Source organism: Lycorma delicatula, chromosome 1, assembly GCF_047948215.1.
Source record: "Lycorma delicatula isolate Av1 chromosome 1, ASM4794821v1, whole genome shotgun sequence".
NCBI classification, from domain to species: domain Eukaryota; kingdom Metazoa; phylum Arthropoda; class Insecta; order Hemiptera; family Fulgoridae; genus Lycorma; species Lycorma delicatula.
Window position 1 is genome coordinate 175,987,133 of NC_134455.1, and position 16,074 is coordinate 176,003,206.

Here is a 16,074-nt window from a genome sequence, read left to right on the forward strand (position 1 = left end):
TAAATTTTATTAAAAATCTTTAAATTTAACTTATACTTAAAATCTTATATAAAAAATATTTAAAACTTTTTTTAAATTAAATTAAAAAAAAAATCATAATCAAAACAAGAGATAAAAAACATAAAATATAACAAATTGTTTAAAATTATAAAGATTAATTACTTAAAATCAATAAAGTTAAAATTAAAATATAAAAAAAATAATTTAAACAAAGATAAAAATTACATAATTAAAAATTAAAACCTTTAAAATAAAAAAAAAAACTTAAGAAAAGTAAAATCATGTGCCAACCATTTCACTGAATATACTCTACTTACCATATTGAAAGATCAATTATTCACCACTATCATCAAAATAGATAGTGGTACTATCTACTGCAGCATGTATAATACCATCCTCATATACTGTCTGAAGGTTGATCATATTAGATTTATTCTTATGTTTATATATATAAAATACCTTTTTAAAATGTCAAAACCCTTATTATTCCTATCCATATTGCATTTTTTAATTTCTAATGTTTTTAAGTGTGTCTGACTATCTGATATTGTGTGTTTATTTTTAATCAAATGATCTGATACATTCGAAAAACCCAGTTTACCTCTTTTGTAACTTCAAAAGTGTTCCATGAATCTAGTTTTAAAAGATCTATTGGTCTTACCAATATAAATGTGGTCACAATCATTACATACGGTTTTATAACTACCATTCAAATTGTATACATCAGAAATATTATTATGTATATTACTTATTAAATGTTTTATTATGTGGTTATTTGTCTGGTATGCAAGTTTGAACTTAATATTATCATAAACCTTTGCAATGTGTTTGACTATTTTATCAATATATTCATATTTTAAATATACATTGTCATTTCTTTGTGTGTTATTTACTGGTATTACATTTGTGTTATTTTTAATTTTTACCATTTGTTTATTATAAATATTATCAACCAATCTACTATCATAACCATTATATATAGCAATCTGTTTAATAATATTTAATTCTTTGTTTAATTAATTTTTATTAACATTTTTTCATATAGTTAATTGCTCTATTTACCATATTTATATAAGTTCTAATCTTATATGATCATGGGTGATATGAAGTTCTATGTATAGTGGTTTTGTTAGATGTTGGTTTCCTATATACTGGTTATACATTGATTATTTTTAAACTCGGTACTAACATCTAAATAATTTATTTTACTATTGTTATCAATTTCAAACATAAATTTGAAATCACTACAGTATGAGCTTAACTTATTCAAGATTATTAAATTTTCATCATTTATATATATATATATATATATATATATATATACTGTCAAATTATACCCTGTGAATTGGGATCATGTGACAAGGTATTATGATTTAAAATGAAAATATATGAGGTCTGTAAATCAAGTAATGAGACTGGTTCAGAAAACCTTTTTATTTACATTCCAATTATACATGGACTCTATCACCTTTGAAATAGTTACCTTGGAAAGACACGTAATGCTTCAAACGATTTTCCCACACTTCATAGCAGTGTTGTAACTCAGAAACCAGAATACCCTTCAGATGGTTGGTTACATTTTTTTAACGTTATCTACTGTTCCAAAATGGTGTTCTTTGAGGTGCTTTTTTAAAGTCGGGAACAGGAAAAAGTCTCAGGGATTAGTCAGGTGAATAAGGTGGTTGAGCAATTACAGGGATGTTTTTCTTTGCCAAAAACTAATTAATTGAGAGTGCAGTGTGACGAGGTGTATTGTCATGATGCTGCATCCAGTTGTCTTTGATGGCTGGTCTCACACGGGCAACTCTTTTCTACAGTCTTTCAAGAATTTCTGGTAAACTTATTGATTTACAGTTTGTCCTGTAGACAAAAACTCCAAAAGACTCTGATTTGCTCAACATTGTTGTCACTTTTTGACGTTAATGGTCTTCGAGCGTATGGATTGTCTCAACTGATTACCATCCATCTGAATATGTTTCAAATCACCCAAAAATTTGGGCTCATGATAGAGCATTATCTCCATATGCCCTTTGCAATTTTAAAAAGGTTTCAGTAGCATTCTCACCAAGTTTAACACAAAACTTGTTTGCACAACGTTGCTCATAAATAATATCATTCATTTTTGTAACTCACCACAAAAACTCGTTTCACAAAAAGTTTGTTTACATCTCACATAGCAACTGTAGACTAAAAATATTAATACCTAATATAAATCAGCTGTTCATATAACCAAATGTCTACTAAGAACTTTAGAGTGTTGCCACTTTGGCTGCCAAAAAAAACTAAGTCTCATTACTTTACTTACAGACCTCGTATAAACAAATATAGCCTTGTTGCATTGGTAAAGTGTAAAATGACTAATGTGTGTGTTCTTATTTTTATTTTATTTTATATTTTTTAAATTTATTTATTATTTTGTTTTTAGCACCAACGTGGTGATGAATTATACTGAGGTGGAAGCCAAGGTTCGTGAAGCTACAAATGATGATGCATGGGGTCCAACTGGTTAGTATTATTGGCATTGGTCCTTTTCTTTATGTAATCTTAATCTTCTTTTTTTTTCTGTGATTTATTTTTAACAAATAAAGTTGTTAGATTGCATATGATTAAAGATGGAAGATCTATATTGTACTAAAAGCAGCATGGATTTCAGTTACTTTTTTTTATTATTTTTTTTTAAGCCAGCACAATCAGAGAAATGTAGCTTTAAGGTGTGTGGGTTGCTTCGACTAATTCAGTGTAAAAAAAAAGAAGTGATACAGTATGATTATATTTGAAGGAAGTACAGTAAATTAATTATACAACAGAACATGATCCAAATTCTATTAAATGTTGGATTTTATCTAACGCCTTGTATATGAATTATGCAAATTTATTTGCATCTCAGTTATTATGAAGATGCAGTTAGTTGCATCTCAGATATTAAGCAGTATAAATTACGATTTATTTATTATAATCTAATGTTTAAGTATATGTTTATTTTATTTATTTGTTTGTATGGTTGGACATATTTTAAATGGTATTTGTAGATGAGAAATGCTAGATGAAATTGTGTTGCATTTAGAAGTAGATTGAGAGGTCAATGATGAGAGCAAATCCCCACCAGGAAATTTATGTTTGAATTATCTTTTAAATCAAGATTTCTGGTTAATGCCTGCCTTCATGAATTAATGAGGGTGGGGTGAAAAGTTCTGAGCTTCACACAGAGATGGTATTAGTATGCTTAATTTCTTGATGGCATCATATGATTCCAATCTTTGTTAGTTTACTATATTCAAGTCACTGCATCACTTAGTATAGTATTTAAATTTTGCCAAAATGGAGAGTTAGGGCATTTTTTTGGAAAATGGAAAAATTTGGTAACAAGGGGTCGCAAAGTTTAAAATGGGTCAAACACACAATAACAGTGAACCACACAGTGGACACCCTTCGCTTTGGTAGATTAACAGCTTACAATGAATGAGTTAGCAAAATGTAGGCATGTCAACAGAACGCTTGTGCTATATTTTGCATAAAGATTTGGGAATGAACAAGCTCTGCGCTAGTTGGGTGCTATCTTTGGTCACACCCAACCAAAAACACTGCTGAAAAAACATTTCTGCATAATCCAGTGGAATTTTTATGTTTAATTGTGATGGTTGATGAGATGAGGGCCATCACTACACTCTTGAGGCAAAACAGTAGTTAAAACAATGGATTGAAAAAGGTCACCTGCTCAAAACAAAACAAAAACAACTTTTTACATTAAAAAGTTATGGCAACTGTTTTTTGGGATGCATGTGTAAAAATTTTCATAGATATCTTAAAAAGCGTGAAAAAATAGGTGGTGAATATTATGTAATACTGTTGCTGCATCTCAGCGATGAAATTAAGGAAAAATTACTGAATTTGGCAAAAAATTACTTTTTCAACAAGACAATGCTCCAGCTCACACTTTAGCCATTGTGTGACAAAAATCAATGGATTATGGTTTGAATTCTTCAAATATCCTTCATATTCATCTGATCTGGCTCCTAGTGACTGTTACTTGTTTGCTAAAATAAAAAAATGATATTTGAGGAAAGAGATTTTTGATCAATAATGAGATTATTGCTGCTGTTGATGATTATTTTAAGGAGTTGGATAAATTAATGTACCAAACTGGCAAAATGCTCTTGTGAATGCTGTGCTAAATAAATAGACCTTAATAGACCTTAAAAATGTTTTTTTATCTGTGCTCAAAACTTTCACCCTGGCCTCATATATAAATTTTAAAATATATTTTTTTAGAAATAAACTGTTATGACCATAAAATATTACTTTCCCTAAATTTTTTAAATTATAATTGAGAGGTTTTTTTAGCCATAATTCAGATTCTGAATATGATGATTTTTCCATTTGGTTTTTTGGATATGAATGGTCTGTACATGTTTGAGTCGATCCAGGCCGAATTTTCTTGAATAAATGATGACGACATAGTTCTGATTTCTCTTGTTTTATTTTATAGATGTGTAAATGTTTTGTATTATTTTGTAAGGATGAGTTGATTTTCTTAAATATATTAATTTTCCTCATTTAGTCAGTTTTCTCTAAAAATCAACATTTTTCATAATTTTTTTTCTATTTTAACAGTTGTTGAAGTTTTTAGTAGTGTCATAATATAGTCATGTAATTCTTTCTGTTTGCATTCATTCCTTGTCTAGTTAAATTTAAACACAAACACTTTCATTTAAAAAAAAAAACTTTTGAATCTAGTAATTTTTTAATAAATAAGTTTATAAGTTATAAAAAATTACAGGTGATCATAAATTATTCAGAGCATTTTAGGAGTTAATAAAAGAATATAAAGCAATGTACTTATATTCATGTTTTACTGTGGAACATGACATTTTAAACAGGCTTGTTTATAACACATAACTTCGAACAAGTTCCATGTTTTCTTTTGTGGAATTTTCTTTTTCAGCATCTTTTGTGGCATGTAAAATATCTAGATGATATTCAGTTTCACACCACACATTAGGAAGATATGAAATTATTTCTTTATTTACACTATCAATTCTTCAAGTTGTGTTTATCAAATGACATAAGGGTTTTTGCTGCCCCAAATTCAACAATTATGACAGTTAATATGACCAGAAACATGGTCTGTCAGCACCTTTTTGGTGTCCTACACATCCTGTATCCTTTAACTACAGACACCAACAATTAATAGAATCTTTATTAGGAGGATCACGGCTATACTCTAAATGAACAGTAAACAAATGGTAATTACATCTGCTTTCATGAAATCATAGTACATACATTTCCTGCTCAGCAGCCAATGCTCAACTGATGATCCCCCTTTCATTGCATTGCACTTATGTGTTTATTCAAAGTTATCAGCTACTCTATTACCTATACTGATGTTTGAAAAAAATCAGTGAGTGCTACCTATCTTTGTTCATTTTTTATTAACCCTTAAAATGTGCTGGAATAATTTATGTTCACCCCATATTCTGATTAATTTTAAACATATTAGTTGGTTGTCTTCAAAACCAAAGAAATTTTATTTGCATTACATATATGGATATTATAAAATAATTATTAGTCTTGAAAAAGATTACTAAAAGATACCGATGTATATTGCATCTTCTTGATTTTTACTTTCTCTAAGAACAGTTGCCACATCTACTCTTGGCTGTACATTAGATGTACATATCTTTCTATACATAGGTGTGTAATACTGTATGAATTCTGATTATTTCATGAAGTTAATCACCTAATGTTGGAGAAGGTTATTATTGCTGGAGTTCATGGTGTAACATGTATAAACATTTTTAATTCTAACTCCAAGTAGTTTATTAAGTAAGTGTCAGAATTGAATTCATGTCATTGTTAATTGATTGTAATAAAAGAATGGTAAGATAAGATTTGTTCCACTGTTTCATTGTATCATGAATTCCTTATTAACTGAACAGTGTATTTGTATCATTACATACTATTTACAGCATATGTTTGTATACAATGAAATCTCAGACAGCTCATAACTGTTACGAGGACGGTCCTCTTTAACTACATAGAGACTATTAATTACAATCCCTAGTTCCTTGAGATATGTTTTATTTGATATTCACTAACATGGGTATTGTGAACAACATACAAAAATATTTTGTGTAAAATTTTTATAATGTGATTAATTATTAATCTTGTAGCGTGTTAAAAATTACAATAAGTAATGTTTTTAATTTTTATCTAATAAAAATCTGCTTACTTATTTTTACTTAATGATGACATTGCATTGTATACTTCATGAAGCATCATGATATGTTCTCATGATAATATTAGTTATATTATTCAGTCACTCATTTGCACACTACCTAATATTTCCAGTTTTAATCTAAACATTCCATTGTCACTCTACGTTCAATTTTAAATTTTCAATACATCTTACAACTTACAAGTGTACCTTAGAACTGATATAGTGCTGTGCTGTTTTATATGTTATTATTATAAAATAATTCAATTTCAATTCAGTTTATTCCCACAGTTCCACGCAAAAATTACAAATATTTATATATACAACATTAAAGTATATATTTCAGGTATAAATGTTACAGTATAATTACAATAGTAGAGACAAATCTGAAGTACACTGTTATAATAAGAAATAGTACAAATGTTATAAATTTAAAATAGTAAAGTACAAATGTTACAAAATGTTGTAATATGCATAGTAATATAAATGTAAAATAAGCAAAATTAAATTTTGCTAATTTGTAAATAATTATCAACTAAACCCAACAGAATTGATAGAAGCCAAAAAAAGAAATTGTATTAGGCCATTTAGAAAATTTTTAATTATGGAAGAAACAAGTAAGTAAAATTTTAAATGAATAAAAACTGCATTTTTAATAAATGGGAGTACAAATGTAAGAATACAAAAATAACACAAGCAATTAACATTGCTTTTAAATGGTTTTGTGCAAGTAGATCTAAAAAATCATTGTAAGTGGGTCATTAGTACTGCAGCATGCACTAAAAGTGGAAAACACCTTCCTCCCTTCATTGAATTAAAAGATCATTGCCTATTATGTAACATGCGGCAAAACATCTTTATTTTATGACTGCATCCAGTTTCATAAAAATTGAAAATAACTTGATAATGTGGTTCTCTTTGGATCAGTTTCTAAGAGGAGAAATTTATCTGTTGAAATCATATTCCTTTTTTTTTTTTATTATATCATTTTTTGTTTTATAGGTGTATTAATGCAGGAGATAGCTCAAGCCACGTTTACTTTTGAAAATCTTCCAGAAGTAATGACAATGCTTTGGAAAAGGATGCTACAGGATAATAGGAAAAATTGGAGAAGAACATATAAGGTATACATATTTTTTGGCATGCCAAAAGAGTTATTGTTTATGTTAGTTCCTTTGTTTTATAAATACTTATTTGCGAAAATTATTGCTTCATTCCATCCAAATTTCTCGAATTTTAATTATTTTTTGTTTTTATAAGTCTACCTATAGAATGTACTAAAAAATTGAAAAGTAAGACTTATAAGTTTATTTACCTGAATATTAAGTAGATGATGGGTCAAAATTAAACAATTTTGTTTTGGAGGAAATTACACATGATTAGAAAATTACCAAATCTTTTGTACAAAATCATGTGTAATCCATCCAGCAGTTTTTATTTTATTCATAAAATTCTCATTCATGAGTGCTGTTCAGTAGGTTTATTCACGGATATTTTTACTAGAAGTTTGAGGATGAAGTGATCCCACAATGTACAGCAACTTATATAACATGTAAATTTGTAGGTAGATGTGCAATGAAAACAGTTAATGAAAAAACACTTATTGCATGCAATGATCAGAATCTTAGAAACACAGATTAAAACAAAACTTTACTCTGAGTTAAAAAATCAATGTGAAGATCCTGTAATAACAGTTTGACCACAGAGTTCGAACAAATTGAGTCACAGTTAACTGGTAGGTTCTTGATGGCTTACATCATAATAGAAAATCAAGTATCAATTGAAATCAAAGGTGATTCCTTATATCCAAAGTAATCTGCACCATTGCTTTGTTATTAACTAAGACCAACCATTTTGGATATAATGAAAATTGATAGTATTTTAAAAAAGGTTAAGCTAAGGGCAGTGACAGTAAGCAATAAATACTACTAAAAATAATAAAATTTTGCAAGTAATTAATTAACTAGTGTGCATATTATGTGGTATCTAAAAAATATACATTTTTTCTGCATATGTTTGATTTCTATTGGTTTGTTTAAACTATAATTTTTTTTGAATATTGAAAAATTTATATTGGAATTTTACATTAAAACAATGTATTGTTATCACAGCATTTTTTGATGATTAACAATCTTTTCTAAACATTTTTAATAGTTATTATTCAACTTTTATAACCATTTTTAGATTGGGTACACCTTTATATATTTTCTGTAAGTAATATGGTGATGTTATTTTAACTAAAAAGAGGCTTTTAGAAAAAAAAACTGTTGAAGGACATATTGTAAATTTGTTAATTTAAGTCATGCTAATTGATTATGCATGAACTATTATTGAAAAATTGTTTTAATGTAAACTCATTAGTTCTCTACTATCAAAGTGGTTTACCTGCAGCCAATATATTATTGAATAATTTGTTTATGTTGTAAAATAATCAATAGAATCTTTAATTTTTTTCAAACATGAAAATGTTTAAAGCAAAATATTTACTTCTTACTACAGGGTTGAGTTATACATACCAAGTGAATGCCTTTAAATGAAAAAGCTTTAAATGTAAACAGTAGTTGTTAAATGTCAAGTTGATTTGATATGAATCTACAGAAAATGTTTACTGGGTGATTTAATGTGGAATGCCCCCAATTAAATTTTTTTTTTTGCTCTAAACTGTTATAAGTAAGTAGATTATTATTCATAGCTGAATTTTTCAGATTAGCTTTTTGTTAAAGAATTTTTGGGGATGCTTAGAATTTCTGGTTTTGAAAAGTAAGAAATTAATTTATGTTGATATTTAAATAGTAATGTTTTTTAGAAATACTGTTTCAGAGCCATAAAGTGTGTACTGTTAGCATTTGTTAGAATGACATCATTTTCAGCTTTTCTACTTTTCCTTATTGTTTTTATATTATCAGCTGTGTTACTATTTACTACTTGTTTATACAAACTGTGAAGTTACAGTAATAACTGATTATTCATATTGATATAATGAAGTAAAAATAAAAAATGGAAACAGCAGAGGTTGTTGTGTAATTGTTGTTATTAATTTATTACAGTATTTGTTAAAGTTTTTTCTTTTTACCCACAATGGAACGGAAATGATATATGCGTTTGAGGTAAGAGGTTGTATGTGTATGTGTGTGTGGCAGGGAGTCTTACCATTTTCCTCAAAAACTACTGGACTGATTTTGATGCGTTTTTTTTTGCATTACATAGGTATCACTTCAGAGCAGGTTTTTAGACATGTTTTACGGTTATAGGCCACAAGGGGGCACTGCAGTAGATGTGTTTCTCTAAAATGGCTGGGCTGATTTTGATGGTTTTTGCAATTCATAGGTATCACCTCAGAGCAGATATTTAGAGTAATTTTATGGTTATAAGCCGCCAGGGGGCACTATATGTTTCTTCAAAAAGGTTTTGTGGGTTTTTTAAATTTTTAATTTTATCACTTGTAAATTCATGAATGCATATGTGCCTGTATCAGTAACTGAGATGATGTTCATTCCTTAAGTATTAGTGTAATTGTAAAGTGATAAGTAAGAGGTACTTATCACTAATTCCTATTATGGTATTATTTTATTTCTGACACAAAAGTTTTTTTTACTACAGATTTGATTTTTTTATTAGTGTAAATTTTTATGTTGATGTTAAGTAGAAAGAACAATTATGTCAGCAGTAAGTCAATGGGAATTTTATTTGTATGATGCATTGAATCTTTAACTAGGGCTAATTCATTTTAACTTCTAATTTCACCCAACTTAATATGTTTCATATTCTATGCAAAATGAATAAAGATTTGTTGAATCTGTAGTTAAATAAAAGGCACTTTTTACAGTGCTTATTGCATTGCATAAAAGTGACCAGCTAAATAGTGTTTTTTTATTTGTTTTAAAATATTTATCATTGTTATTAATTGCAATTTTCAAAATATTCACTCTTAGATTTAAAAAAATATGATTTGCATGTATACTGCAATAATATTTTATTTAGAAAAATAGAAAAAAGCTTTATATTTGTTTTGATTCATAATAATAATAATAATGTTAAGAAGAATAAAAAGTGCATTTTGACTATTGAAAGGGAGGATTAGGGAGCCTGGCTTTACGCAACAGGCTCTTCAACATTAAGCTTGTGCAGCCATTGCACAAGAAACAGAATATCCAACTTCAAAACTTCAGACTACTATTGTGGCTATTACAAATGCAGTTAAATTAAATTCTTCCCAAGTTGCCTTAAAAATTTATTATTCTCTTGTACAAGATAGATACAAAACTACTTTATAAAACTAGGCTGATTTCATTGTGTCTATTTTCTAAAGTACTTAATTAAACAGAATAGTATTTAAAATTCCTTGAAAGACATGTCTATCAAGACTCACATTGTTCAACAAACTATCAGCATTGTTTTAGAAAAGAAACTGCCTATTGACCCAGCCATTTTCCAGTTTTTAGTAGCATTGATAAAAAAAATTCTTTACTGATTTTTTGAAATGTCATTAAGTTTTCAATTTACTTCCATATTTTTTAATGATGAAAAACCTTAGTAACTATGTTAAAAGAGGAGCTGCTTTCTTTTGGTTAGTCATATCTTTCCAGTCATTACAGATATTCAGTAAGGACACCCAAACAAAATATTTGTCTCACCTCAAGACATACAACATGGGGTGCCACAGAAGTGTCCTTGGTTCCTTGTTCTTTTTATTATTTATAAAATATCTGCCTCAAACTATTAAACCATTTATTGTTTGTTACCTACTTTACATAAGATAAACTGTATCTCCATCTGAAAATAATTATTTAAAAGGAATAGAAAATTTTGCATTTAGTTGTTGAAAGCTTTTTTTACGTAATGGACTGTAATTATCTAACTTAAAATATGGTTTAAACTATTGTATTATGCTTCTCAGAAATAACATTCCTATTGATGGTTATCCATTATTATAACAATTGTATCTGTATCGTCTGTACTGTGAAATCTCTGTGTCATAATTATTTTTCTATTATAAAGAACATATTTATGTGCTTATATTGTAAATATGCTACTTTCACTAAGCAAAAAGTCTATGATGACTTTTTGCTTACTCAGTCAACAGAACTGTGTCCATAACAAATCCAAGTCTGGCACATGAGGAAGTGAGGAAGAGCTACATTTCTCTTGACAATTATAATGAATTACTGACTTATTTAAAAGATCTTATTACTAGTGCATCGAAAATTAAAATAAAAAATTTTCTTTAACAGTAACAGCGTCATATTAATAAGTCTTTAATTACACTCCTTAAAAATAATAAAATCCCCAAATTTTATGCTTCTTTATTTGGATTAATATGTGGAACAATGTTTCAATATTCCAATATTTGGAACAATAAAATATTATGTGGAACAATATTAATATATATGTAAAAATAAACATCAATAATTTTTATTAATATTTCCTAAATCTTTTATGTGCTTATTTTATCTATTTAGCATTAAAGCTTTTTATTATTTTATGTACATAATGTTTTTAAAGTATTGATATGGATTTTGACATTTATTTGTATTTTATAGTAAGTTGTATATTTTTTGTCTCGTTTCTAATCAGGGTTACTTTTAAGTGACCGCGTTCAGGGTCAGGCTCATCAAGTTTAAAAGTGGTCAAAGAGTTTGACTCGTGAAGAGGGAGCAGAATGCCCATCAACCTCCACCATGTATGAGAAGATTCAGCAAGCTCAAGACATGGCTCTTGCAAATAGGCGAATTACCATTGATAAGATACCCTTCTTTGAATATCAGCCATGGTTCTGTTCATCAAATCATCCACAGCAAGCTCGGCTTCGTAAAGTTTGTGTGTGATGGATACCAAGGCAGCTTACTGCAGAATAAATCTCAAACATTTTGACATCTGCCAATGCTTACTCAATCACTTCAACAAGGAAGGTAACACATTTTTGAGCAGAATAGTCAGTCACCTGATGAAATGCGGGTTTATCACTATGTATCAGAATCAAAACACCAAAGTATGGAGTGAAAACATCCAGGATCTCCAATGAAGAAAAAATACAAGACTGAGCCATTGGCAGGAAAGGAAACCTTTCCTGCCAATGGCTCAGTCATAGCTGTTTTGGGAATGCAAAAGGGGTGTATACTGGAAGACTAAATGGAAAAGGGGACTGTGATCAACAGTGCGAGTTACAATGAAATGTTGGAAAACTAGCTGAATCCAACAATTTACAACATACACTGAGGATTATTGTTGAAGAAAGTGTTGTTGTTTCATGACAACGCCTGTCTGCATATGGCCTGCCATACCATTTGAACCATCAAGAAGTTGAATTTTTGGTATTGGAACAACCTCCGTGCAGCCCATATTTTGCTTTCTCTGACTTTCAACTGCTTGGGCTGCTCAAAGATGCTTTGCAAGGTCATTGATTTTCCACAAACTTAAATGTGCAGGAAGCGATAGAAAAGAGGCTTCACAACCAACCAAAAATCTTCTTGGAAGGAATACGCAAGCTTGTCGGCCGCTGGACCAAATACATGATAATAGATTATACATAGGTTACTATGTAGAAAAATGATGTACATGTTGAACCCCTACCTTTGTGTAAATAGATTGTGGAATAAAAAGTTTAAATAATTCTTGATTTACCCTTGTCCTATATCATTATCTACCAACCAAATAAAGTATTTGTTTATTTATTTATCATATAGTTTATTGACGGACATGTTATTATTGGTAAAATATTAAGTGAAAATTTATATGGTTATGTTAACAATATAAGAATGACAGTATCACTCTTGTAAAATTTCCTTTAAAGGATCAGATTGGTTCATGACAAAAGTGATCAGTTCCAAAACGCCTTTTTTTTGATAACATTCAATAACTTAATATTAATCCACAAATGATATACAGGTATGGCTGAAATACGTGAATGAGCTTTGGAAATGTGGTTCCTTATACAAAATAAATTTCTATGAATGTATCCAGACTGGACACAGTGTGTTATCTTCTCCCTTTTTTCTTATAGAAATTCTAATTTAGATAAATTAGGCATTTTAATAAATTTGGTGTACACTTTTAAATTTATTAAAAAAATAATTATAATTTTTTTTCTAGTTTAAAATAGAAACTTTTAATATTGATACTTAAGTAAATCATGTATGATTGAATAAGATTGTTAGGTTGCTTTTCATTTGTTATGTAATTTATTTCATGTTTATGTAGGTTATAATATTAAATTATGTTATTTAATGTACTACTTTTAATAAAAAGAAACCCTATCCATGACAGTAATTTTTATTATAAAAACATTTTACTGTTTTTAAAATATTTTTAATATAGTTATCAAAGTTAAAAAAATGCCTTATAGTTAATTAATTTGAACTTGAAGTTAAAGATCATCTATCCAAAAAGAAAAAGTAAACACACAGAGAGAAAGGGAGAGAGAGATTGAGATTGAGGGGGATGAGAGAGAGTGGGTGTCCATAAAGTCTTTCCATGATTACAATAATTTATTACAAAAAAACTATTACAGTTAAAGATGTTTGGTTTGTGACTAAAGAAAAAAAAAATTATCAATTTTAATTTTAATTTTTTTCGGCATGTCAATAAACTTCAACATGTGCTCATAGAATGTCCAACTGATAACCAATTTCACGCCATGTGTTGGTCAACATTTCTTTAGTAACACTAGCAACAACTTCAGTTATTCTCCATCATCTGTGTTCAGATCAGTGTTGGTGTTGCACAGACTCTGTCCTTAACATTACCCCAGAGGAAAATGTAAAGGAATTATGTCTGGTGATCATGGTGGCCAGGGAGTGGGGCCGCAACGCTCGAGATAGAGTGGACACGATATTCAATCCATCTGCCGTGAAACGATTCAATCGGAATATCTCGAACTAGTAATCCCCAATGTGGTGGTGCGCCATCCTGTTGGAAAACCACCCTAGGTTGCAAGTCATTTAGTTGAGGTATAGCAAAGTGTTGAGGCATATTCAGGTAAATGTTAGCTGTTATTGATTGCTCAATGAAAAAGAAAGACCACTGATTCTACTATGAAACAAACCGCACCCACACATTCACTTTTTTCTAAAGTACGGATTACTGGTAAAGTACGGATTTTCTATAGTACTGGAAAAGAACATTATGCCTGTTTACTTTCCCTGAGGTGTGGGAAGTAGTCTCGCCTGAGAAATACCCGCTGCTGGTACTGATTGTTGTTATCAATCTGTTGCAAAATCTCTATCGCAAAGGCAGCATAACGAGGCCTGTCATCTGGCTGTAGATGTTGCAATATCTGAACTTTATAAATCTGCAATCTTAGTTTCTTGTGTAAAATTTTGTGCATTGTTGACCAGGGAATCCCTAGTTCATGAGCTGCACGACAGGTAGATTTGGAAGGGCCATGTAGAAATGCTTCCTGCACAACCTCAATCTTCTCTTTACTAATGGTGACCGTCCGTTCTGTTTGCAGAAGATCTCCTTAAACTTTGCATACCTCGCAACAGTACTCTTGGTATCAGATGCTGGTTGTCCGTATTCCCTTATAAAATTTCGCTGCACAGTAATCTGTGATTTCGACTTGTAATACAACACACATTGTGCTTTCTCCTGGATTGACACCATTTTATAAAAGATTGATAACAGTGCCTTTACTCTGTCTCTACCTGCAACAAACTAACATAAAAAAACTTGATAATTTTTTCTTTCTTTGCCACAAACCACACATCTGTAACTAATAATTTTTTTTGTAATAAATTTTGTAATCGCGGAAGGACTTAATGGACACTGTATATTTATGCATGCACTTTTAATAATATATATGAATGTATTGAATTCATATAATGAATAACAAAACTAATATGTGTGATTAGTTTATTTATTGTCATGAAACACATTAAATTTATTTTAGAAAAAAATGAACGAAAGTAAAATTTTTGTGCTATTTAAATTCCAACCATTTTCCTGAAATCAACAATTAATTGAATTATTAATATACTTTCTTTACATTGTTAAATCAGAAATCAAATTGAAGGTTAAAAAAAAATTGTGCACATGTTTTTTGATATCTTTTATCAAATCATATATAGATTTTAAAATACTGCATGAAATTAAATTGCAGATTGTTGTTTATTGCAATTGATGCTGGTAAGTATGAGTTCAGTATATTATTCATTCAGTAAGTTAATATTTTTAATACGACTGGAATGTTTATGTTTCAGTTTTGTCTGCAAGCTAGAACTGAACTTATAGTTAAATTTTCCCGGATAGTATGTTGAAGTTTGTCTTAACTATTAAATTTACAATATATTTATAATCTTTTTCTGTAAGGGGAAAAATTTCTCTCATAGTGAACTGAAATTTTTGTCTTAGAATTTGTATTTTTGCGTAAAAACAACTCGCAAGGAATGTAAATCTACTTCCAGTTAGTTCATCAGTTTTTATTTCTATTTTGTTGATTTTTTTTAACAACTTCTTCATATGAGTTTTTACTGAGCTTATAATATAATTATTATTTGATACATAGTTTTTATAATGAAAATCTAAGTTACCTTTTCTTGTTCATTGTTTTTGTTGCAGTCTCTTTTACTATTAAATTACTTAGTTAGAAATGGATCGGAGAGAGTTGTCACATCATCTAGAGAACACATATATGATTTACGTGCTTTAGAAAATTATACTTATGTTGATGAATATGGAAAAGATCAAGGAATTAATATAAGGTAGAGCATTTTATATAAAAAAGTTGTTTTATGTAATTATAGTTAAAGTAGACTTCTAAATACAATGAATCTGTGTTATATGAGAGTTTATGATAGATCATACAATTTTTATCGTGTCAACAGTTTAGTGCCATTGACATTGTGTTTCTCTTTTAAATTGTA

General features: G+C 29.0%; 1 protein-coding gene across 1 annotated transcript in view; it reads left to right on the plus strand.

Moving 5' to 3' along the window:
• lqfR (clathrin interactor lqfR) overlaps nucleotides 1–16,074 on the plus strand; it is a 90,780-nt gene that overhangs the window by 26,216 nt on the left and 48,490 nt on the right. The window contains exons 2-4 of the mRNA XM_075367703.1: nucleotides 2,426–2,505; nucleotides 7,217–7,338; nucleotides 15,770–15,912. Coding sequence (XP_075223818.1) covers nucleotides 2,426–2,505; nucleotides 7,217–7,338; nucleotides 15,770–15,912 — 345 coding nt within the window. The remainder of the gene's footprint in view (nucleotides 1–2,425; nucleotides 2,506–7,216; nucleotides 7,339–15,769; nucleotides 15,913–16,074) is intronic.